The sequence below is a fragment of the Salmo salar genome, chromosome 12 (genome assembly GCF_965601325.2).
Source record: "Salmo salar chromosome 12, fSalSal1, whole genome shotgun sequence".
In the NCBI taxonomy this organism is placed as follows: Eukaryota; Metazoa; Chordata; class Actinopteri; order Salmoniformes; family Salmonidae; genus Salmo; species Salmo salar.
In genome coordinates this window covers 65,864,125-65,889,330 of record NC_138302.1, presented here as the reverse complement: position 1 = coordinate 65,889,330, position 25,206 = coordinate 65,864,125, and the positions used below count along the sequence as shown (strand labels likewise).

General features: G+C 42.3%; 2 protein-coding genes across 9 annotated transcripts in view; both read left to right on the top strand.

The window, feature by feature from the left end:
* LOC106565592 (disco-interacting protein 2 homolog B-A) overlaps positions 1-15,641 on the top strand; it is an 80,364-nt gene extending 64,723 nt beyond the window's left edge. For 2 of the 4 annotated variants that reach the window (XM_082959234.1, XM_014132882.3), the window contains exons 19-39: positions 280-416; positions 781-861; positions 962-1,089; positions 1,895-2,009; positions 2,141-2,342; positions 2,515-2,627; positions 3,013-3,036; positions 3,949-4,029; positions 4,155-4,278; positions 4,387-4,508; positions 6,271-6,382; positions 7,038-7,147; positions 7,400-7,530; positions 7,699-7,867; positions 7,942-8,112; positions 8,511-8,572; positions 8,670-8,727; positions 8,855-8,929; positions 9,119-9,293; positions 9,560-9,683; positions 9,877-15,641. In XM_082959234.1, coding sequence (XP_082815360.1) covers positions 280-416; positions 781-861; positions 962-1,089; positions 1,895-2,009; positions 2,141-2,342; positions 2,515-2,627; positions 3,013-3,036; positions 3,949-4,029; positions 4,155-4,278; positions 4,387-4,508; positions 6,271-6,382; positions 7,038-7,147; positions 7,400-7,530; positions 7,699-7,867; positions 7,942-8,112; positions 8,511-8,572; positions 8,670-8,727; positions 8,855-8,929; positions 9,119-9,293; positions 9,560-9,683; positions 9,877-10,129 — 2,567 coding nt within the window. In that variant the 3' untranslated portion in view covers positions 10,130-15,641. The remainder of the gene's footprint in view (positions 1-279; positions 417-780; positions 862-961; positions 1,090-1,894; positions 2,010-2,140; positions 2,343-2,514; positions 2,628-3,012; positions 3,037-3,948; positions 4,030-4,154; positions 4,279-4,386; positions 4,509-6,270; positions 6,383-7,037; positions 7,148-7,399; positions 7,531-7,698; positions 7,868-7,941; positions 8,113-8,510; positions 8,573-8,669; positions 8,728-8,854; positions 8,930-9,118; positions 9,294-9,559; positions 9,684-9,876) is intronic. The other 2 variants (XM_045691640.2, XM_014132884.3) reach the window with 1 other exon arrangement.
* Positions 15,642-17,955: 2,314 nt separating this feature from the next.
* Positions 17,956-25,206, top strand: part of atf1 (activating transcription factor 1) — a 42,289-nt gene continuing 35,038 nt past the window's right edge. For 2 of the 5 annotated variants that reach the window (XM_014132890.3, XM_014132889.3), the window contains exons 1-2: positions 18,134-18,260; positions 19,923-20,017. In XM_014132890.3, the coding sequence (XP_013988365.1) occupies positions 18,206-18,260; positions 19,923-20,017 (150 nt within the window). In that variant the 5' untranslated portion in view covers positions 18,134-18,205. Of the gene's footprint in view, positions 18,261-18,846; positions 19,332-19,922; positions 20,018-25,206 lie in introns of those variants that run through there. The other 3 variants (XM_014132891.3, XM_082959235.1, XM_045691639.2) reach the window with 3 other exon arrangements.

Below are 25,206 nucleotides of genomic sequence, written 5' to 3'. Positions count from 1 at the left end.
TATTTGTTTCTTTATGTGTTAGTTGGTTTCTGTAATTGTATGTGCGTTATTATTCCTGTACATGTATTTATCTGTGCAGCTGCCTCTGTGTCTATATCTCTGATGTGTATAGTGAAGCCTGACTGTCTCTGTGTTTCTATCTCTGATGTGTATAGTGAAGCCTGACTCTGTCTCTGTGTTTCTGTCTCTGATGTGTATAGTGAAGCCTGACTCTGATTCTCTGTGTCTATAGCTCTGATGTGTATAGTGAAGCCTGACTCTGATTCTCTGTGTCTATAGCTCTGATGTGTATAGTGAAGCCTGAAGGGCCTCCTCAGCTCTGTAAGACAGATGAGATAGGGGAGATCGTGGTGAACTCTCGTGCAGGAGGTAACATGTACTATGGCCTACCAGGAGTCACAAAGAACACCTTTGAGGTACGGACCCACAACCATTCGATTCCCCCTTATGTGTTACATACTGTATGGGGGAACATGGTCAGACACCTGGTCAGGACCTGGTCAGACACACCAAACACTGAACATTCAATATGCTTACCAACACGTTTTCTATTAGAAATGTTAAAAATGTCTGTCTGTCTGTCTGTCTGTCTGTCTGTCTGTCTGTCTGTCTGTCTGTCTGTCTGTCTGTCTGTCTGTCTGTCTGTCTGTCTGTCTGTCTGTCTGTCTGTCTGTCTGTCTGTCTGTCTGTCTGTCTGTCTGTCTGTCTGTCTGTCTGTCTGTCTGTCTGTCTGTCTGTCTGTCTGTCTGTCTGTCTGTCTGTCTGTCTGTCTGTCTATAGGTGATTCCTGTCAATGCTCTTGGTGCTCCTATTGGAGAGATCCCTTTTGTGAGATCTGGACTCCTAGGCTTCGTAGGACCCGTAAGTAAGACTGTCTTGTGTTTGTGTGTGTGTGCGTGTGTCCATATCCGTGTGCAGTGTGTGCAGTGTGTATTGAATGCTGTGTCTAACCCTTCTACAGGGCAGTCTGATATTTGTGGTGGGGAAGAACGAAGGCCTGCTGATGGTGAGTGGGAGGAGACACAACGCTGATGACTTGGTGGCCACAGCACTGGCCGTGGAGCCTGTCAAGACTGTGTATCGTGGGAGGTGAGTACTGGGTGTGTGCATGCGTATGTATTTGAAGGGACAGTGGATGAGGTCTGTGCTGTATGTGCTCGCTGTGAGTCAGGTATATTGGGGATTGAGCATAGAGATGTATATAGATCATTACTTGGAAATAACCTGTTTTTGCATGGACATTGCCATTGAGGGCTTCCACCAGTTTAAAGTAGTCAACTGGGTGGGGATTCCTATGGGTTGGGAGCGATCAGCCAATGATCAAAATGTGTTATCTTCAAATTGGTTTGCCTAGTTTGTAAATGGCTTTAAGCTATATGACATCATCTAGTGGCCACAATAAATGAATGGCACACAAGATTTGGTTCAAGACTCCAGTACACCAATATTAGCTTTCCAATTTTTTTTTTATCTAAAGAAAATGGACTACTTTAAACTGAAGATAGCCTCAATGTCGCTGCTCATGCTGTCACAGACTCCATAATTTCACAGATGCAACATTGCAGTCTCTATGGCATTAAGCTCTGTTTGTTGTGTATCACCACTGTCATCTGGTGGTTATTAGTGAGCACGGCAGGCCCATAGTGCACTCGCAATATGAGTGTATGTATACAGCATGTTTCTGTGTGGGATGTGGGGGTGTATTGGCTCCGAAAAGAGAATCTCAAGCTGTGAAAATGCTTGTTATCAGAGCAGTTTTGTGTGTGTAGGAATTGCAGTGTTCTCTGCTTTATGTGTGGATGTACATATACAGTTTATGGAGGGAGAGGTCAATATCTATGAGTGTGACTATGGATCCTTGCAGACATTCTAATTGTGTGCGTGTGTGTGTCAGGATTGCGGTGTTCTCTGTGACAGTGTTCTATGATGAGAGGATAGTGGTTGTGGCAGAGCAGAGGCCAGATGCCAGTGAGGAGGACAGCTTCCAGTGGATGAGCCGAGTACTGCAGGTAGCTAACCCCCCTACAAACACCTCTTTCTTGGTACATTCCAAAATGAACACCACAGTTTTCAATGTACTCTAAACACTTCATTAGAGAAGTTGTCTAACTGAGGGGTGTTGTGTGTGTCCACTGTCCAGGCCATTGACAGTATTCACCAGGTGGGTTTGTACTGCCTAGCCCTGGTGCCTGCCAACACATTACCCAAGACCCACCTGGGAGGGATCCACATCTTCGAGACCAAGCAGCACTTCCTGGACGGCAACCTGCACCCCTGTAACATCCTCATGTGCCCCCATACCTGTGTCACCAACCTCCCCAAACCACGGCAGAAACAGCCAGGTACAGTAGGCTCAGTTCACGGGATCATACAGCAAAACTTGGCAACTGGTTGGCTTACAGTGGCCATGACTTTTGAGCTAGGGACTTTATTGTGAATATTGTGAAAATGCATCTCTCTTTGTCTCTCTCTTTATCTCTCTCTCTTTCTCTCTCTCTCTCTTTATCTATTTAGTGGGTGTGGGTCCAGCCTCCATCATGGTGGGGAACCTGGTAGCAGGGAAGAGGATAGCCCAGGCAGCAGGCAGGGATCTGGGCATGATCGAGGACCAGGACCTAATCAGGAAGGTAGGACCACCTCAGGACCTCTCTCTCATCATCACACCAGTTAGAAAGGACCCACATGCACGGTGGCCCATAGCATGGTAGGGACAATAGCGGTATCTGGTACTACTAACCTGGTGGTAGCCAACACTACAAACAATGGCATGCCTACTGCCGGATAGTCACGTTCGGTGTGCTGTTGGTCTGCCGCCATATTGGTTGCAGACAGCGGTCCAATATGGGCTTGCCTGCAGTGGTGTGCTGCCTCTTTGCCACCAGTGGTCCAGTAAGTGTTTGCTTGTTGGGTAGTTAGACCGGACAAGATAGCTGGTAAACCATGTGAGCAACATGATGCATTCTTTCTTCTGTCCTAATGCACCCGTCTCTCTCTGTATGTAACATTACATAGCTCCGTATGTGGCCTACTATGATGGTAAGAGCTACTGCCCCCTCCCTACCCACCACACCCTGGTTCTTCCTTTGCTTCTGTCTGCAATGTGCTGTACAGTGACGCGCTATATGTGAATGGAGTTATTTTTCAGTTGCACACGCAAATATTTCTATGGATGCATCGCTAAGTTCTGGCAAGATGTGAGATCTTGCATGGTGTCAGAAGTGACGCTCTGAATCTGCACGTGCTAATGTATTATGCAATTTTTTTCCCCTTCTGCATCACAGCACAGTTATGGGGACAGTCTGTCGTGGCATCTCTTAATGTCACCTGATGCCCCATGCCTTCCATTGGCTCCCATCACCTCCTGAATGTTCAAAACATTACACACACAGACACACACAGGCCTTGCAGGTCTGCAGAATTGTTTGGACTCCAAGGAAGGCCCTGCAAGCCATCTTCCCGAGATCCAAACATCAATATCTGCTCTTCATGTGCTTTGCTGTTTTTCCCCAAACGATTTCTTCCCATAATTGCTGTTAGCTACAACTTAAATCAGTTTTTCATTATTTTAAGGAGTAGTTTGGCTAATGCTGCATGGTGTAGATTGACAATTGTCTTGATATTTTGCCAATGGGAGTGACAGTTGCCTTCCTCCTGGTAGAAAAGCTACCTACGGAGGACATTTTGGCTCCAGGGCTATTTACTGCAGTGCACCTGTATTGACCATCTTCATGTCCTTAGACTTACTGTAACTTAAGGGAATTAATTTGAGGAAATTCAAGTTCTGTCAGGTTCGTCCCATCAGCAAAATACAACTCCTATTAGATTTATTTGTAGTTATTTTGTGTTGATATCAATAGATGTTTTTCCCCTCATGTTGATATACAATTGATATGCATATTGATACGATTGCTATGTAATGACGTTTGACCCTCTCTTTTCTCTCCTCAGCACCAGTTCCTGTCCGAGGCTCTACAGTGGAGGGCACAGACTGACCCAGACCACTGTCTCTATGTGCTGCTCAATGCAAAGGTAGCACTCTCACTCGTATAGACTCACTCTCACACGTATTACAGTAAACAGAACCCCCCAAATACAGTTGTGCCCACTTGTAAATAAACCCCTTGCCCCTACCCTCTCTAACTCCTGTGCTTTAGGGGGTAGCGGTATCCACAGCAACATGTGTGCAGCTACATAAGCGGGCGGAGAAGATTGCAGCGGCGCTCACAGAGAAAGGCAGCATCAACACCGGGGACAATGTGGTGCTGCTCTACCCTCCTGGTGAGTCCTTTCTGTCTGTCCGTCAGACTCTGAGAAGTGGCATAGCCGTACCTGTTGAGGATGACTTAGAGTTACAGTCTGTCTTTGTCTCTCTGTCTCACTCTCTAGGTATTGACCTGATAACCTCCTTCTATGGCTGTCTGTATGCTGGCTGTGTTCCTGTCACTGTCAGACCTCCTCATCCACAGAACCTGGCAGCCACACTTCCCACTGTCCGCATGATCATCGACGTAAGTGTGTGTGTTTGTGTGTATACAGTTGAAGTTGGAAGTTTACATACAACTTAGCCAAATACATTTAAACTCCGTTTTTCACAATTCCTGACATTTAATCATAGTAAAAATTCCCTGCCTTAGGTCAGTTAGGATAACCACTTTATTTTCAGACTGTGAAATGTCAGAATAATAGTAGAGAATGATTTATTTCAGCGTTTTATTTCTTTCATCACATTCCCAGTGGGTCATAAGTTTACATACACTCAATTAGTATTTGGTAGCATTGCCTTTAAATTGTTTAACTTGGGTCAAATGTTTCGGGTAGCCTTCCACATGCTTCCCACAATAAGTTGGGTGAATTTTGGCCCATTCCTCCTGACAGAGCTGGTGTAACTGAGTCAGGTTTGTAGGCCTCCTTGTTCGCACACGCTTTTTCAGTTCTGCCCACAAATTTTCTAAAGGATTGAGGTCAGGGCTTTGTGATGGCCACTCCAATACCTTGACTTTGCTGTCCTTAAGCCATTTTGCCACAATTTTGGAAGTATGCTTGGGGTCATTGTCCATTTGGAAGACCCATTTGTAACCAAGCTTTAACTTCCTGACTGAGGTTTTGCTTCAATATTACCACATAATTTCCCTTCCTCATGATGCCATCTATTTTGGGAGTGCACCAGTCCCTCCTGCAGCAAAGCACCCTCACAACATGATGCTGCCACCCCCGTGCTTCACAGTTGGGATGGTGTTCTTCGGCTTGCAAGCCTCACCCTTTTTCCTCCAAACAAAACAATGGTCATTGTGACCAAACAGTTCTATTTTTGTTTCATCAGGCCAGAGGACATTTCTCCAAAAAGTAATATCTTTGTTCCCATGTGCAGTTGCAAACCGTAGTCTGGCTTTTGTTATGGCGGTTTTGGAGTAGTGGCTTCCTTGCTGAGCGGCCTTTCAGGTTATGTCGATATAGGACTCGTTTTACTGTGGATATAGATACTTTTGTACTTGTTTCCTCCAGCATCTTCACAAGGTCCTTTGCTGTTGTTCTGGGATTGATTTGCACTTTTCGCACCAAAACGCATCTCCTTCCTGAGTGGTATGACGGCTGCGTCGTCCCATGGTGTTTATACTTGCATACTATTGTTTGTACAGATGAACATGGTACCTTCAGGCGTTTGAAAATTGCTTCCAAGGAAAACCAGACTTGTGGAGGTCTACAATTTTTTTTCTGAGGTCTTGGCTGATTTCTTTTGATTTTCCCATGATGTCAAGCAAAGAGGTGCTGAGTTTAAAGGTAGACCTTGAAATACATCCACAGGTACACCTCCAATTGACTCAAATTATGTTAATTAGCCTATCAGAAGCTTCTAAAGCCATGACATCATTTTCTGGAATTTTCAAGTTTTTTAAAGGCACAGTCAACTTAGTGTATGTAAACTTCTAACCCACTGGAATTGTGATACAGTGAATTATAAGTGAAATAATCTGTCTGTAAACAATTGTTGGAAAAATTACTTGTGTCATGTACAAAGTAGATGTCCTAACCGACTTGCCAAAACTATAGTTTGTTAACAAGAAGTTTGTGGAGTGGTTGAAAACAAATTTTAATGACTCTAACCTAAGTGTATGTAAACTTCTGACTTCAACTGTATGTGCTATCTTTTGATCAAGTCAGTGTATGAGGATGGGTGCTTTTTTATGAGCATGGTGTTTGAGTGTAATTATTTTGGTCTTCCAAGGGTAGACAAACTAACATGTTGTTTGTGGTGCCTCTGTCTGTCTCCAGGTCAGTAAAGCTGCCTGTATCCTTACCACTCAGAACCTCATGAGGATCCTGCGCTCTAAAGAGGCTGCTGCCACTCTGAACATTAAAACATGGCCGACAATCATAGACACAGGTACCAAAGACCAGGGGTTCTTAAACTTTTTGGTCCCGGGGACCCCTTTTGTGGTAGCAAATTCATCAGTGAGGGACCCCCTCATATTCAGAACACAACTTGAGTGAGATAAAAAATAGCATACAATGAGTTTTACTATGACTTTGGCAGTGCATGGCCGGATGAACCAAGTCTCAGGCCCTGGGATGGAACATAGAGCATCTCTTTTTTGTTGTTGCAAATTTCCTGCAATTCTACACATTTTACCATGAGGCAGAGAGAACACTTTGCTATTTAAAGTTTAAATTACAGTGCATTTATGTAAAGTATTGAGTTGAAAGTTGAAAGTTGGTGGACTACTGTGGATACCAATATCCCTGTGAGCTTCCCAGGCACATGATGCCCAGGTTCACGAAAATGTATTGTATATAAATGATATTGTATTATATTATACCCTCTAAACTTATTCCACGGATCCCTTGGACAAAATTTGTTTAATCTATTTAAAAAAATATATATATATATATAATGCTTGCTCTGGCTGCGTACCCCTAAAGTACCTCCACACCCCACTTTGAGAACCCCTGCCATAGAAGATCTCACATACAGAACATACCTAACCATATAACCTGAGCCAGAGAACCTCAACCTTGTTGTGCATGTTCCCTTCTTCCAGATGACCTCCCTCGCCATAGACCCCCCACGATCTACAAGCCCCCCACGGCAGAGATGATCGCCTATCTGGACTTCAGTGTGTCCACCACGGGTATGCTCACTGGGGTCAAGGTAAGGTCATCTACAGGAGGCTACCGCTGGGTCTCAATACTCTAAAACAGCCCCAGATAGTTTGTAAACCTATGGTAGCCCATAAGCAGCCTGCCATCGGCAAAGTAAGTAGCCAATGGCCCATTTTGCTCATCTGCTTTAGTGGGCCAATGGCGGTAGCCATAACCATGGCTTTAGCGGTTGATTCTGCTTCTCTTATTGGTTGTTTCATTGTGATATGTGTGTGATTGGGTGTGTGTCTCTGGCCATCAGATCTCCCATGCTGCGGTCAGTGCTCTGTGTCGCTCCATCAAGCTACAGTGTGAGCTCTACTCCTCACGCCAAATAGCCATCTGCCTGGACCCTTACTGTGGCTTGGGCTTCGTACTGTGGTGCCTCGCAAGGTAACACACACACACACACACACACACACACACACACACACACACACACACACACACACACACACACACACACACACACACACACACACACACACACACACGGGTATCTTTATCTCTCTCGCTTACACACATACGGAACACACACCTTCTCTTGTTTCCTGTGTGTAGTGTGTACTCGGGCCACCAGTCCATCCTAATCCCTCCTATGGAGTTGGAGAGCTGTCTGCCCCTGTGGCTGAGCACCCTGAGCCAGTACCGCATCAGAGACACCTTCTGCTCCTACTCTGTCATGGAGCTCTGCACCAAGGGGATAGGCACGCAGACAGAGATACTCAAAGTGAGTACAACACATGTACACACATACACACACACACACGCACACGCTAACTCTTCTTCTCTCTTCCCTTCCAGGCGCGGGGTCTGAACCTGTCATGTGTGAGGAGCTGTGTGGTGATAGCAGAGGAGCGTCCTCGTCTGGCCCTCACCATGTCATTCTCCAAGCTGTTTAAGGACCTGGGCCTCTCCCCCCGCGCTGTCAGCACAGCCTTTGGATCCAGGGTCAACCTGGCCATTTGCATGCAGGTATTCAACCAGCTAGAATCAGTTCTGTGAGGAGTTACTAGGCAACAGGGAATTTTATAAGATGGAAGCATAACTCACTTGTTTGGAAAGATAGACTTTTATTAATGGCTAAAGGAAAACATGAATGTTTTGACAGCCATGGCCAATGTTCCTATGATTTGTGGCTGAACCTTGACTCATGTTGGTTGATGCGCTAACCAGTGTCTCCCTGAACTGGAGGCTAAAGCCTTCTGTTAACTCTACATAATAGAAGAGTCACATGTAAATAGAGGACTCTTAGGGTTGTCTGCGAGGTCAGTTAGTACAGCAGGACCTCCCTGTATGTCTCCTCAAGGACTGATCCATGTACAGTGGATGTGTATCAGAGTTTTCAGTCAGGTTTTCTGTGTGTTTCTCAGGGAACCACTGGACCGGACCCCTCCACTGTGTATGTGGACATGAAGTCCCTCCGCCATGACAGGTGAGAACATATGTGTGAGCAGCTTTGACGCTGAGGATATTTTTGTTTTTACAATATTGAGTTCACCATCACAATGTGCTTTCACTTTCTGTCTCAGGGTGAGGCTGGTGGAGAGAGGAGCCCCTCAGAGTCTCCCTTTGATGGAGTCTGGAAAAGTAAGTCACCCCTGATGGATCCACACACATTAAATTCCCTTTTGTATTCAGATGCAAGATGTGTTGTTGTGGGAGTTTGTTGTTCACCATCTGTCTCTCTACTATCACTGTCTATCACTTTCTCTAGATCTTACCAGGAGTCAGGGTGATCATTGTGAACCCAGAGACCAGAGGACCTCTAGGAGATTCCCATCTAGGAGAGGTGAGGGGAGAGAGAATGCTAATATTAGATTGAAAATGTCAACATGTGGCATAGATAAAAGGATGGGCAATAGGAAGGGTATAATTAGGAAAAACGCATATTCCTGTCAATAACCAACAATTCTCCTCATACATTACTCTCCTATTCCATCCTTAACTGTACATTGTCCCCTACTCTGCGCTCTGTCAGATCTGGATCAACAGCCCTCACAGTGCCAGTGGCTACTATACCATCTATGGAGAGGAGAGCCTGCAGGCCGACCACTTTAACACCAAGTTGAGCTTTGGAGACCCCACGACCCTGTGGGCCAGGACTGGCAACCTGGGCTTCGTCAAGAGGACTGAACTACTGGATGCCGCTGGGCGTGAGTGGCTGGGCACGGTCAGGGATATGGAGGCTAACCCTAATGGCTAACATAAAAAGGGAGGGCTATAGATGCTAATGTTAATGGTTAAGATGAAAAGGGAGGGCTGTGGATGCTAATGAATCAAATTTAAATGGAGGGCTATGGAGGCTAACACTAATGGCTAACATGAAAAGGGAGACATACTAGGGATCTGATTAGGGCTAAATTAACTATCCCAACATTCCCAGTATTCAACATATTTGTTTGTCCCTCTCTGTGGTCAGATCGTCATGACGCCCTGTTTGTGGTGGGTTCCCTGGATGAGACTCTGGAGCTTAGGGGACTGCGCTACCACCCCATCGACATCGAGACATCTGTGTCCCGGGCTCACCGCAGCATCGCAGAGAGGTCAGAACACTGGAGGGTCCCAGGAAACCTTACTTATTGTCCAATTGGTTTATTTGTGTTTTCATAATTGGAGGGAGATGAAGAGATTTCTTAGTGTGTGTTTGTTTGTGTGTGTACGTGCGCACGTGTGTACTGCATCTTTGTCAGACATTTGATTTTATTATAACCCCTTTTTAACATGTGTCCCATGCAGTGCGGTGTTCACGTGGACCAACCTACTGGTGGTGGTGGCTGAGCTGTGTGGCTCAGAGCAGGATGCCCTGGACCTGGTGCCCCTGGTCACCAATGTGGTGCTGGAGGAGCACCATCTTATCGTGGGCGTGGTGGTCATCGTGGACCCGGGGGTCATACCCATCAACTCCAGGGGAGAGAAACAGCGCATGCACCTCCGGGACTCCTTCCTGGCTGACCAACTGGACCCCATCTACGTGGCATATAATATGTGAGGGGCCAGGCGGATGGGCTGGGCAAGTCATCGTATGGTGGAAAAAATTACGGCTGTTGGAGTGGGGGTTAGGAAGAAAGTAGTTTGGACCAACCTGCTCCATAGACAGAAAATGCATGGTACCACAATGGGCAGTAGGAGGGGGTTGGCTGCACTTTATCGCACTGTATTGACACAGCCCTTTTTGGGGTGCATGTGGTTCAAATCTTAGGTCTTTTGCATTCCACGTCTGTTGGATTTCAAGGGGCACTGTTGTGTTTTGAGATGTACACTGTATAAAATGGTGTATATATACAATACCAGTCAAAGGTTTGGACACACCTACTCATTCCAGGGTTTTTCTTTATTTTTTACTATTTTCTACATTGTAGAATAATAGTGAAGACATCAAAACTATGAAATAACACATATGGAATCATGTAGTAAGCCAAAAAGTGTTATATTTTAGATTTGAGATTCTTCAAAGTAGCCACCCTTTGCCTTGATGACAGCTTTGCACACTCCTGGCATTGTCTCAACCAGCTTCATGAGGTAGTCACCTGGAATGCATTTCAATTAACAGGTGTGCCTTGTTAATTTGTGGAATTTCTTTCCTTCATGCATTTCAGCCAGTCAGTTGTGTTGTGACATGGTAGGGGTGGTATACAGAAGATGGCTCTATTTGTAAAAGACCAAGTCCATATTATGGCAAGAACAGCTCAAATAAGCAAAGAGAAATGACATTCCATCATTACTTTAAGACATAAAGGTTAGTCAATACGGAACATTTCAAGAACTTTGAAAGTTTCTTCAAGTGCAGTCGCAAAAAACGTCATGCTCTATGATGAAACTGGCTCTCATGAGTAACCGCCACAGGAAAGGAAGACCCAGAGTTACCTCTGCTGCAGAGGATAAGTTCATTAGAGTTAATTGCACCTCAGATTGCAGCCCAAATAAATGATTCACAGAGTTCAAGTAACAGACACATCTCAACATCAACTGGAGACTGGGTGAATCAGGACTTCATGGTCGAATTGCTGTAAAGAAACCACTACTAAAGGACACCAATAAGAAGAAGAGACTTGCTTGGGCCAAGAAACACAAGCAATGGACATTAGACCGGTGGAAATGTGTCCTTGGAGATTTTTGGTTCCAACCGCCATGTCTTTGTGAGACGCAGGGTAGGTGAACGCAGGATCTCCGCATGTGTGGTTCCCACCGTGAACTATGGAGGAGGAGGTGTAATGGTGTGGGGGTGCTTTGCTGGTGACACTGTCTGTGATTTATTTACAATTCAAAGCACACTTAACCAGCATGGCTACCACAGCATTCTGCAGCGATAAGTCATCCCATCTGGTTTGCGCTTAGTGGGACTATCATTTGTTTTACAACAGGACAATGACCCAACACACCTCCAGGCTGTGCAAAGGCTATTTGACCAAGAAGGAGAGTGATGGAGTGCTGCATCAGATGACCTGGCCTCCACAATCACCCGACATCAACCCAGTTGAGATAGTTTGGGATGAGTTGGACCGCAGAGTGAAGTAAAAGCAGCCAACAAGTGCTCAGCATATGTGGGAAAGCTGTGTGTGCAAAGCTGTCATCAAGGCAAAGGGTGGCTACCTTGAAGAATCTCAAATACAAAATATATTTTTATTTGTTTAACACTTTTTTGGTTACTACATGATTCCATATGTGTTATTTTATAGTTTGTATGTCTTCACTATTATTCTACAATGTAGAAAATAGTAAAAATAAAGACAAACCCTTGAATGAGTAGGTGTCTCCAATCTTTTATCTGGCACTGTATATACATACACACACACAAAAGTATGTGGACACCCCTTCAAATTAGTGGATTCGGCTATTTCAGCCAAACCCGTTGCTGACAGCTGTATAAAATCGAGCACACAGCCAGGCAATCTCCATAGAGAAACATTGGCAGTAGAATGGCCTTACTGAAAAGCTCAGTGACTTTCAACATGGCACCGTCAGAGAATGCCACCTTTCCAACAAGTCAGTTCGTCAAATTCGTCAACATTAAGTGCTGTTATTGTGAATTGGAAACGTCTAGGAGCAACAACGGCTCAGCTACGAAGTGGTTGGCCACACAAGCTCACAGAACAGGACTGCTGAAACGCATAGCGCATAAAAATTGTCTGTCCTCGGTTGCAACACTCACTACAGAGTTCCAAACTGTCTCTGGAAGTAACGTTGGGACAAGAACTGTTCGTCTGGAGCTTCATGAAATAGGTTTCCATGGCCGAGCAGCCGCACACAAGCCTAAGGTCACCATGTGCAATGCCAAGCGGTGGCTGGAATAGTGTAAAGCTCACCTCCATTGGAGTCTAGAGCAGTGGAAACTCGTTCTCTGGAGTGATGAATCACACTTCACCATCTGGCAGTCCGACGGACGATTCTGGGTTTGGCGAATGCCAGGAGAACGCAAGCTGCCCCAATGCATAGTGCCAACTGAAGAGTTTGGTGGAGGAATAATGGTTTGTGGCTGTTTTTCATGGTTCGGACTTGGCACCTTAGTTCCAGTGAAGGGAAATCTTAACGCTACGTCATACAATGACATTCTAGATGATTCTATGCTTCCGACTTTGTGGTAACAGTTTGGGGAAGACCCTTTCCTGTTTCAGCATGACAATGCCCCTGTGCACAAAGGCGAGGTCCATACAGAAATGGTTTCCAGGCCTAATCGTCCAACATCAGTGCCTGACCTCACAAATGTTCTTGTGGTTGAATGGAAGCAAGTCCCCGCAGCAATGTTCCAACATCTAGTGGAAAGCCTTCCCAGAAGAGTGGAGGCTGTTATAGCAGCAAAAGGGGGACCAACTCCATATTAATGCCCATGATTTAGGAATGAGATATATATTTATATATATATATATCCACCCGGACAGAGTCAGTGTCTACACCAAACACAGCTTTTAACTGGAAGGGAAGAGAACTCTACTCTCGCCACACCTCCTACGGCCCTCCTGCCCAATCACACAACACCTCAACAGCCTGACTGGCCCTCTATTTGCACAGTTTCAGGGAGTATTAAGGTGCTGAAGTCAATCTTATCTCTCTCCCCACTCCTCCAAGATCCAATCATCTGGAAGGTATTGCGAGGGGCCAAATAGATGAGGACTTCCTGTCTCTGGTGACATAACTTCCTGGGGTTGAGTGATACAGTATGTACAAAAGACATTCATCTTACTCCATTCTTACTGGCTTTCCTCCCTAAGCTTTCCAGGTCTTACCCAGTCCTTGTTTTTTTAAATTATCTTTAACTTATTCTAAATGCTTGTGCTTGCTTCACCCTGCAGTGACGTATCTGTGCACTTTGAGGCAGGGGGTTATGAAGGATGTGTAAGGCATGTTAGAACACTAATGACCACACATTAGATAGACCAATCAGAAGCCGTAGACAAAATTACGTCAGTCAGTCGTCATTGGCTGTACTTGCATCACAGGTTTATTGCTTGAAAAGGCAAAATAAGAAATGGAACACATTCTCAACTTTCTTGAATTAAGTTTACTTCTTGCCTTATAAAACTTTGCCCATACATGTTTTGTTTTTGTCCATTGTTGTTCTTCCATTTCATAACTGTTTGTGTTATTGGGGTGATAATCCTGATTTGCTATTCAAAGGGATGTTTGGAGTAGAACATAGAGGCCATTTACTGTACTGTACCCATCAAGGCCTCTGTATTTTAGATATACTGTATTTCACTGTATAGATATTATTTTAAAATTGTATGTATAAATGTAAAAAAAAAAAAAAGTTTTTATCTGTCTCACCTGATAGTTTTCTGGAAAACGAACCTAGTTGTGAACAGATGGTGGCGAAAGATTATTGTACATAAGATTTTTTTTAAATGTAATGGTAAAGACTAGTGAATTTAAGATCTTAACACTGATCTTGCACTTGTCTATTTTTGATTATCTAATTATGCACATTCCTCATGTTCAAGGAGCATATTAATTGTGAGGAATCATTTTTGAGGAATCCAAGTTAACTAGGGATTAGCAGAAAGGAACCAGCTAATAGTGCCAGGAGTTTTCCCTGGTCAAGTCACATCAAGCTCGAAGGACCTTGAAAACCACGCCACCATGAATAAGGTTGTCAGGGATTTGTACAGTCAGCCATAACTCCTGGGCCCAACCAGAGATTGGTTTGATTTTATGAGCTTGGGGGAGAACGATGAAACCAATATAATAACTGTTGTTTTGTGGCATAGTAAAGCAAGCTCTTATTTTTTGTATGAACCACTGATCAATTAGATTAGATGGAGGGTACTTTTCAGTGACTGTCCAAAGCTGAGCGATTGAAGAATGTGAGCGAGAGAATTTGGCAATGCAACATTTTGCATACGAAAAAGACTTTCAGGGCCCCAATTTGCAAAAATAGGACTGTCATATTTAATGTAATTATACATTGGCCACTATCATAGTGGTCAGGTTTGAAAATGTAATCATATTCTACTTTAAATCACTGGAACCTGTTTTTATTTTCCCCTGTAAACTTCAATTGCACACCTGAGCCAATCGTATTGTTGGAATCAAGAAGGTAGTATTTTATTGAAACCGGAGAACAACATCCACCTGTTTAGGTTTATTATGTTCCTCTCCTCTCCACACACAATGTTTAGCACTCGGGGAGAAAAGTTTATAATTTACTGTAACTTTTAGAAGTTTTCACGTTATTATATTGTATGCTCCTTCCTGTCTGTAAGGTTCTAGTGATCCTCAAAATAACATTTATTCTCCTTGCAGTGGTGTAGGAGTCCATGATGAACTATTCATTATTGTCTAACATGTCTATGTGTAAATAGTTTGTTGTTTTGTTATTTTTGATCCCCCTCCATCTTAAATATGTGAGAAGTGTGAATGGGGTTTGTCTATATGTAACATTCTGTCACGTTCAACACTACAGCTTAAAAGTTTGCATTCAATTTTGTTGTAATATAAGAATAAGAACATTATGGGAAGGTTCTGGACCAGAGATGTGTATGAGTTAAATAATTGTCCTCCTTATGCTGTTCAATCACAATGTTTAGAGCGATGACAAGTTTACCGTATGATTTAACCCTATCCATTCAGAAAAACTATAGCAGTGACAAGTTATAGCGCCATATCCTACATTTGAATTAAAGTTCCAAGTTCACCATGGAATGTCTGTCTGCATGACACAGAGACCAAGCACACACAGGCATCAGATTCAAGCACAAAAAGGTTGTTTTTTTTTTGGGGGGGGGGACATTTCAGGGAACAATAGTTGGCTACTCTGACAACTGAGTGAATAATACTCCCCATGTTGTATATGTTTGTCCCAGGACTTGCTTGTCATTACTACTAACTGCAATCAATCTACCACTGGGAGGTCAATAAGGGCTTCCTCTTCTCTCTGCTCTCTCCAAAAGACTTTTTGACACTATGCAATCAATGGCCGTGCAGTTTAACTCCAATGTTTACACAGCCAGGGGGAAATTCATGTTGCTTATACATTTTGTAATAAATTTACACAAAGAGGACTTCAATTTGACTTGTGGTATTGTACATATAGCACTGCACATATCTCTTTATCTGAGTTGTTCAATCAATATTTTGTGTATGCACTCTTGGTATGCTGTGTATTTAAATATTTGGTTAATAATAATGTCAATTAAAGGGGGGCTGATCTTCCTGATTTAGCCTCGGTTTCAATTCTCCTCATTAGGAAATGCGACTGAGAACAAGATTTGGGTTTTGGAGGCTTGCTTTGATGTGGGTGTCTCTTGTGTATGTTCAAATGTGGGAGGCGTTTTTTGCTTTCACTCTGCCAAAACAGCACACAGTTAGTCAGTCACTCACCCTTCTAGATAACTTGACAGTCTAACCAGGTATTGTGTCTGGAAGTAGCATAGACTAGCCAGCAAGCTAGCCAACTTTCTCCAATTAGCTTAAATGGGCTGGTGTGCTACCTTGGCAAAGTTGGTTTCACTTTGGATAGTCTATTTGTGGGGCTAGTTATGGACTGTCAATAAATGACCAAAATGTAAATAGGACAATCATTTCATGTTGCACACCTTTTAGTTGTCTCATTAAATGCTTCAATGGGGCAGCAGCGTAGCCTAGTGGTTAAAGCGTTGGACTAGTAACAGAAAGGTTGCAAGATCGAATCCCTGATCTGACAAGGTACAAATCTGTCGTTCTGCTTCTGAACAAGGCAGTTAACCCACTGTTCCTAGGCCGTCATTGAAAATAAGAATTTGTTCTTAACTGACTTGCCTAGTTAAATAAAGAAAAAATAAAACAAATATTTATATATTAAAGACATGCTCTGGTACTTTCGCAACCAATAAGCTTTGGGCTGGATGTGTCAATGTGTAGTTCATACATGCATAATCTATGAGCAGAAATACTGTTTTACCTCAATTATCCACAAAATCTCTAGTTTGAAATCGACTGTTTTCTGGAAGCTGTGCAGTGCCATTTTCCCTACATTTCCCCCCACATAGGCCAGCCCCCTAGCAATTTCAGTTTTAACCAATGAGCTTCAGCCCCTTGCCATTTGTGGGACAGCTTGCAAGATGCACACACAGTAGAGTGAGAGTGAGAGTGAGAGTGAGAGTGAGAGAGAGAGAGAGAGAGAGAGAGAGAGAGAGAGAGAGAGAGAGAGAGAGAGAGAGAGAGAGAGAGAAATAGAAATGGTGCACTTATGTCGTATCCTACCAATTTTCCGGGGAACACTTTTGGCTTATGAGCACTACTGGCTAAAAAGTATACAAAAGTACCAGAGAATCACTTTAATTTGTTAAATTTATAGTTGGTTTGATGTTTTTAAGTCATTGCAATTTGGAGCTATTGACATAAAACAATATTTTCCCATGTACATTTGTGTATTTTACTGATGGTCTCTAACTAGCCCCATAGGGATATCGAATTTCAAACCAAATTGACCATGGGCATTACAATCAGGTTGCGTGCAGCTGCGCTCCTGCCAGCTGTGGGCAGGATTGAAATAAACCCAACCCAAGGAAAACAGTTACGGTACCCTTCATTCCGTGACATACCATTTTTTCCTAATTATCTCGCAAATCTGTTTGGATGAGACTGACTTTATGACCAAAATGATCCTATTTACACTTTGTAGTCAATTTTGACTATAGAATAAATGGTCCTAACTCATATTGATGCCACATATGCCGTTTTCAAATGGAGTAGTTGCTTATTACGTTCAGTTGCTCTTTAAAAACAGGTCATATTCATAGTCTGTCATAGTGATTTAATTGTGTTCTGAATTCATTTAGCTCATTTATTTTTTAAATAAAGACTTGATTATATTATACTACCCTAACCCCATTATTTTCACTCATTTCATTTAGTAAATTGGTTATTATTGCTGTTTTATACTGAAATTGAAAAAATGAATTAAAGACTGATTTTACAGCAAATCATTATTTTCTGATTTTTTTCGAGTTCCTTGAGTTCAAGGACATTACGCATGTGTATGGGTGGGTAACTGGATTTGTTAAAGGTGCTGTCTGTCACGTTTTATTGATTGTTTCAACTATTGAAATATACCCCTTGGTTTTTGAAGAATACAACTAAGAAATACTGTACCTAAAATAGCTTAGTATTACTAAGCTATTTCAGGAAGTTGATGCTATGTATATCCACTGAAGGTGGCCATTTACTACAGATGTGGACATTTTAAGTGCTATTTACAAAACTGTGCATATGGAATTTGTTTACAGAGGCAGCGACATTGTATCTATTTTATGTCATCATAGATATACTGTACACACTTTTCCACCAATCACAGTTCTCAAAGGAAGCAATTACGTCATATGTCCTTCCTGGGGCTGCGCGCATCTCCGCCTCCTTCCTTTAAAAACAAATAGAACGTTTTTATTTTTTTATGGTTCTGCGCCGCCCTTTTATTTACCATATTAGCAATTAGCTAGCTAACAACTATTTGGTTTCCCGTGATTTATACGCGCTTTTGTGATAATCAACGCCATCGCTGAGGTCCACGAAGGATTGTAAAGGTAATACAGCTTTTCAATGATTTGACCGTCTGCATATGTGTGCTCCGCTCTGAACTGCACAATGCCATTTTATGCTGTGCTTTGCTAATGTAATGGCGCCTGTCGGCTCTCTCTCCTCGTCGAAAGGTAAGTTGTTAATCATGGTTCCCCTTATCGCTGACGTCCGTTGACGCGGGTACTTGCGTGTCAGTGACTGTGTATTACAAAAATTCGCTCATTCATTGAAACAAAAGCACATACTAGCCACGCTAGCTAACGTTAGCTAGCTACAAGGCAAATGTTTAAGAATAGCTGGCTTGTCCACCAATGTTTAGTTAGCCAGCTAGCTAGTGTTAGCTGGCTTGTCCACCAATGTTTAGTTAGCCAGCAAGCTAGTGTTAGCTGGCTGACGTTACCCTGCCTGATTTGACCAATTAACATTAGTTAGCAATATATAAATTAGTAACGTTTGATAACTATCAAAAGTTACTAGGGGTATGTTCGTAAATTCAATCTTGAGTGCCAGAGTGCACTCGTAAATTTAGAGCGTTGTCAGATTGTCCGTTCGTAAATTCAAAAGCGTTTCGCTCTGGAGCGTTTAGAGTGCACACTGGACGCTCTGGCGGAGGAGTAGGGCTGATCGGAGCGTTCTGACCTCACAATCTGTAACCACGCTAACGTTGGCTAAGACTGCTAGTTACTTCCAGACACGTATGAGAGAACATCTCACTCGCCCAAGCAGACCTGACTAGGCTGTTTTCATGTTATCCAGAGCGTTGGTGACTAATTGCTGCTGGCAACAATTTAATTACGTATTTTTTCCGACGTTTACTGACACACCCGCCATATTCAAGGGGTGTTGAGCGTTCGTAAGCTATTCTGCGCTCTGGCACACTCAGACGAGAGTGTTCTGAAATCGCAGTAGATGGCCAGAGTGAACTTACGAACGCACCCGAATTTACCTAGCTAGTTAGCTTGTATTCTAATGAGAGGATCCTGTGTAACGTTAGCTAAACGCTCACCCTGCTTAATAACTAGCTAGATAACTCCGCTAGCAAACAATGCTTACATATTGTGAACCGGTTTCTTGTGCAGGCTAGCTAGCTAACGACATTGGAATTTGCCTGTTGACCACACCAGCTAACGTTAGCCAGCAAGCTATGTTGAGCAAGAAAGACAACGCACTTACTAACTAAAACGTATAGCTAGCAACCACAGGTTAGTGCTGTCAGTCTTGTAACTAACTACTGGTACCTAGTAAAGCATTTTCAATAATGTCCTTAGTTTTTATTGATTTATTTTCAATTTATTTAGCTAGGCAAGTCAGTTAAGAACACATTATTATTTTCAATGACGGCCTAGGAACAGTGGGATAACTGCCTTGTTCAGGGGCAGAACGACAGATTTTTACCTTGGCAGTTTGGGGATTCCCTCTTGCAACCTTTCGGTTACTAGTCCAACGCTCTAACCACTAGGCTACCTGAGACCATATTAGTGGTGAGACACTCATTAGCTAGCTATATGTTTTGTTCACAGGATACATATATCCTGGTGGATGTGCATAGTAATTCTAGCTATGACAACTAGCTAGTCAATCGTTTTTTTAAACGTTTTTTTTTTTTTAGGGATAGGTGACTGTCCTCTCTTTCCATGTAGATTCTCAGCCTGTCCAGTCCCTGTCCACCATATCCCTCTATTTACAAAATAGACTTGCCAGAGAGGGCTCTGTCCAGTGCCCATACACACCAGTGTCCCATCAGGAAAGTTTACCAGTGATCTTTAAATGTTTCTGTATATCTGCCTCCGCAGTGACAATGGAAGAGGTGCAGAACAGCAATGGCGCTGAGACACAGACTGTCACCACCACCATCACAGCCTCCCAGATCTCCCAGATAGCCCAACAGGTAACAGACAGGCTGATATCAAGAGGTTAAATACTCACTATGCAGAAAACACTCTGCCATTTCCTGGTAGCTAAAATTCTAATAGTTTGCCTATTTTCAGTTTGACAAAACAAGCAAGTATAGTGTAGAGCATCATTGTTCCATCTACACAGCTGTGCAATATCTTTTCTATAACCAAAAATATTGTACTTTCAGCTGTTTGAAGCTGGTGTACAAAACTGAAATTAAAGACGCAAAAATTTAAATTTAAGAATGGATGCATAGAAATAGCACACGTAGAATAGATCTACTGCTTAGACTTGCTTTCAATGAGAATGACAGATCGAAAACACACATTTCTATGTGAATTTGGTCAGGTTGCCCAAAAAGTTACGAATTGCAGCTTTAATTGTTTCCACCACTCAACAAAAATATAAACAATTGGGTCATTCTTACAACTGACTTTTTACCAACAAATGTACTGAAAATTAATGGAATTTTTTTCCTCATGGATCACTGAGATTAGGATCTGTACTTATCTATTTAATAGTTTTTTATCAGAGATTCTTTCCACAATTCTTATTACTGCAACACTTTTCAAAGTAGCAAATAAATCCTTTACAAAAAATGTTTTAACCTTGCTTGAAAAGGCCGGAGTTAAACAACACTGAAAATAAAAATATTTACAACTAAGCTATACTATTTTAAATCAGAATTGTTCCAAATTTGAGCTTTTTAGCTGTTTCGGTAATAAGGCCAAGTGGGGTGAAATGGGTTACTTGAGAATAAGAAACTCATTCTATAGGCGCATAGTTCATTAAGGCATATAGTAGCATATAATTCATAAAATTTTCTCATCTATGGACTACTCTAGATGATGGATCATGGGTGAATAAAAGTTATACTATTTTAAAACTGATAGGTTTGCATTGGGGTTTTGTAACTCAATTTGCCACAGACATGGTTTCACGAGAATCAAATGAGAACTCGAGGCGCACTTTCAAGTTGTCCCTCTGTGTGTGCACATCATGTGCGAGTTGGGCTTTTGCCAGAGGAAAGAAAGGAGAGAGCAAGGTAGCCTATACAATTTGATATACAACAGTATCTAAAGCTGGGACAATAAACCGGCATTGCCATCCTCTTACCAAAGCAATTTTGCTTGCTTTTTACAGGTTTTTTACAGGTTTTCTCTCTGAAAAATGTAGTTCATTTAATCTGATTGTCATAAGGTTCCATGACTTTGTCCACACAGGGCATCTGAACACACAAAATACATTTCTGAAGATTTTCATAACATTTTGGGTGTCTTATTTAACTTTTGTACACCTGTGGTTATCCCGGGTTAAAAATGACCGGTCATTAGAAATGAAGGGGCGAGACTACAATTAGTGTATAAAATTGAGTTCAGGCACATGTCCATTCATCAGATGGACACACTTCCTCTCCCAGACCCCTGCATGCATGTGTGTTTGAGCACACACACCTCACTCCCCTTCTTGGCTTTCATGGCAACCCCCACGGGAACCTTTCTCCAATAGTCTTTCCCCCACTGCGAACAGGTGTGGTTCCATTCTTACAAACAATCGCAACATTGTTTCAATAATATAACTTTTCTTGCAGCTCTGGTATATAAAGCTTTTTTGAGGCCTTGCTCACAATTCATTCTGTGACAGCACGTATCATATCTTTGATCATGACACTGGTGAGGAGAGAGTCCTTGTTAAACTTTGACACAAAGAGGTCTGTGATAAATAGCACTGTTTCATCTGAGTATTTGTTATAGTCAAAATAATCCATACATTTAGCTTTTTTTTTACTCAAACGAGTTGTATGAGCTCAGGTCAATGAGGCCTACAGGCCATGAATAGCAAATAGAAGTTGTAATGTTCACAAGAACTTAAGTTGATTAAAAAGATCTAATGCAACATTAGTTGATAATATATGGATTATTATAGGTTTATAATCAGTTATAATGGGGTGGTCATTTTGGACCAGGAACACAGAATTAATTAACATGAAATGAACACAACAGGAGAGTTAAGTAATTTCGGTGATTCGGCAACCCAACGTTCCTGCTGACTCTTTTTTTTATTTATTTATTTTATTTTTATTTTTTGTAATTTTTTAAAAATTCTTTTTTTTATTATAATTGTTTTTTTTGGGGGGGGGGGTTCTAAAACCATTGTTTGGTAAACAGTAATGTGCATTAACCTGCTTCCTGCAATAAAAGTATCTGCCCTTTCCCTGTTTTGCTGCTGCCTCTCACTCCCCCCTTTGCACACTGAGTAAAGGGAGAGATCCATTCTGATAAGCGCAAGCATACTGACAGTTAAGCAACATTTCAAAATGTAATTGTGGGAAAGACAGTTTTAAAACAACTACTGCTGCTGTTGTTAACGCTGAGACTTTACTCTTTTTTTTATGAGTATAACATTTATTTCTCACCTGTCAATATAGAGGAAATAGCAACACTTTGCAAATGGAGTATGTACACTGAACAAAAATATAAATGCAACATGTGAAGTGTTGGTCCCATGTTTCATGAGCTGAAATAAAAGATCCCAGAAGTTTTTCATACACACACACAAAGCTATGAACCCTTGATGTCACCTGTCAAATCCATTTCAATCAGTGTAGATGAAGGGGAGGAGACCGGTTAAAGAAGGATTTTTAAACCTTGAGACATAGATTGTGTATGTGTGCCATTGAGGGTGAATTGACAAGACTGAAGTGCCTTTGAACTGGGTATGGTAGTAGGTGCACCGGTTTGAGTGTGTCAAGAACTGCAACGCTGCTGACTTTTTCACGCTCAACAGTTTCCCGAGTGTATCAAGAATGGCCATCCACCATAAGGATATCCAGCCAACTTGACACAACTGTGGGAAGCATTGGAGTCAACATGGGCCAGCATCCTTGTGTAATGCTTTCGACACCTTGAGTCCATGCCCTTTATGAATTCACCCTTTTTTAGGGGTGAAACTCAATATTAGGAAGGTGTTTCTATTGTTGTGTATACTTGCTTGTTTTGTCAAAAATTGAAATTAGGGAAACTATTCGAATTTTAGCAACCAGGAAATGGCGTAGCGATTTCTGCATAGTGCTGCATAGTGCACCTTTTTAAATAAAGTGCAATAAGGAACCATTTGGTCTTGTTTTTATCATGTCTTAGACTTGCTGAAAGTCTTCTGGCAAGGAACACACAGCATGTTCACCTTTTCTGCCCCAGAGTAGCGAACTCTGCAGGATAATGGACTTATAAATGTTGACGGAGGTTTGTAGTCTGTCTGTCCTGATCTTAAAAAAAATAAAATAAAAAGCTTTATTTACTTATTCTGACCCTTTGCTATGAGACTTGAAATTGAGCTCTGGTGCATCCTGTTTCCAGTTATCATCCTTGATGTTTCTACAACTTGATTGGAGTCCACCAGTGGTAAATTCAATTGATTGGACATGCATACACCTGTCTATATAAGGTCCCACAGTTGACAGTGCATGTCAGAGCAAAAACCAAGCCATGAGGGCAAAGGAGTTGTCCGTGGAGCTCCGAGACAGGATTGTGTCGAGGCACAGATCTGGGGAACAGTACCAAAAAAAATGTCTGCAGCGTTGAAGGTCCCCAAGAACACAGTGGCCTCCATAATTCTTAAATGGAAGAAATTTTGAACCACCGCGATCCTTCCTAGAGCTCGCTGCCCGGCCAAACAGCAATCGGGGGAGAAGGGCCTTGGTCAGAGAGGTGACCAAGAACCTGATGGTCACTCTGACTGAGCTCTAGAGTTCCTTTTTGGAGATGGGGAAAACCTTCTGGAAGGACAATGATCTCTGCAGCACTCCACCAGTCAGGCCTTTATGATAGTGGCCAGATGGAAGCCACTCCTCAGTAAAAGTCACATGACAGCCTGCTTGGAGTTTGCCAAAAGGCACCTAAAGGACTCTCAGACCATGAGAAACAAGATTATCTGGATGAATGAAACCAAGATTGAACTCATTGGCCTGAATGCCAAGTGCAACTTTTGGAGGAAACCTGGCACCATCCCAACAGTGAAGCATGGTGGTGGCAACAAAATACTGTGGGGATGTTTTTCAGTGGCAGGAACTGTCCTTGAGTGGCCCGGACTTGAACTTGAAAATAACTGTGCAGGGACGCTCCCCATCCAACCTGACAGAGCTTGAGAGGATCTGCAGAGAAAAATGGGAGAAACTCTCCAAATACAGGTGTGACTAGCTTGTAGCGTCATACCCAAGAAGACTCGAGGCTGTAATCTGCCAAAGGTGCTTCTTCAAAGTACTGAGTAAAGGGTCTGAATACTAATGGGAATGTGATATTTCTGTATTTTCTTGTTAGAAATTTGCAAAAATGTCTAAACCTCTTTTTTTTTCTGTCATTATGGGGTAGCTTGAGAGCAACAAAACTATTTTAACCCATTTTAGAATAAGTCTGTAACGTGAGAAAGTGAAGGGGTCTGAATACTTTCCGAATGCAGTATTTTTAAAACTAATGTCCTTAATTGCATTTCAAAGCATGACTGTCTAGTGTGATGGCATGAATTAATGAATGAATGATTGATACAGTAGCCTATATATTGAAATATAGGCATAAGTAAGTTATGGTATTAAGACTAAACAGGAAGCACTCTTAGGCTTACACCTCAATGGTGGTTATACAAGCCTACTAATGATAACGACATTACTTAATATATGATCATAATAGTGATATTAGCAATAAGATCAAGAAAAGGAAGGAGCGAGAGATGCATGCATATTATGTGACAAATTAGCTGTTCGATTACAATAATAAAAATAATAATCATTGCGACTGCGTGACCTAAAGAAATCTCGGTCGACCAACAGCCTGTCGACTAAATGGGGTCAGCACTACAAAATACATTAGTGCAACACATTTGTCAAAAAATAACTTTGTTTTCATCAGACAACAGAAATGCAACGCTATTTGGCTAGCAGCCACACAAGAAAATTAGCTTACATATGAAAGCAAGTACATGTCAGTCAGAGTGCTGCTTGGTGAGCCAATGCCCTTTCATGAATGATGAAATATGATTGAGCAAATATTTTATCTTTCATCTTCACCAGAATGGAGAAGTGTAACTGAAGCACAAAATTGAGAGGGATGTTAGTTAAAGTAGAGACAAGATTGTGGTTCTTTTTTTTTTTTTTTTTTTTTTTTTGAAAGTTAATTTACGAAAATTGCT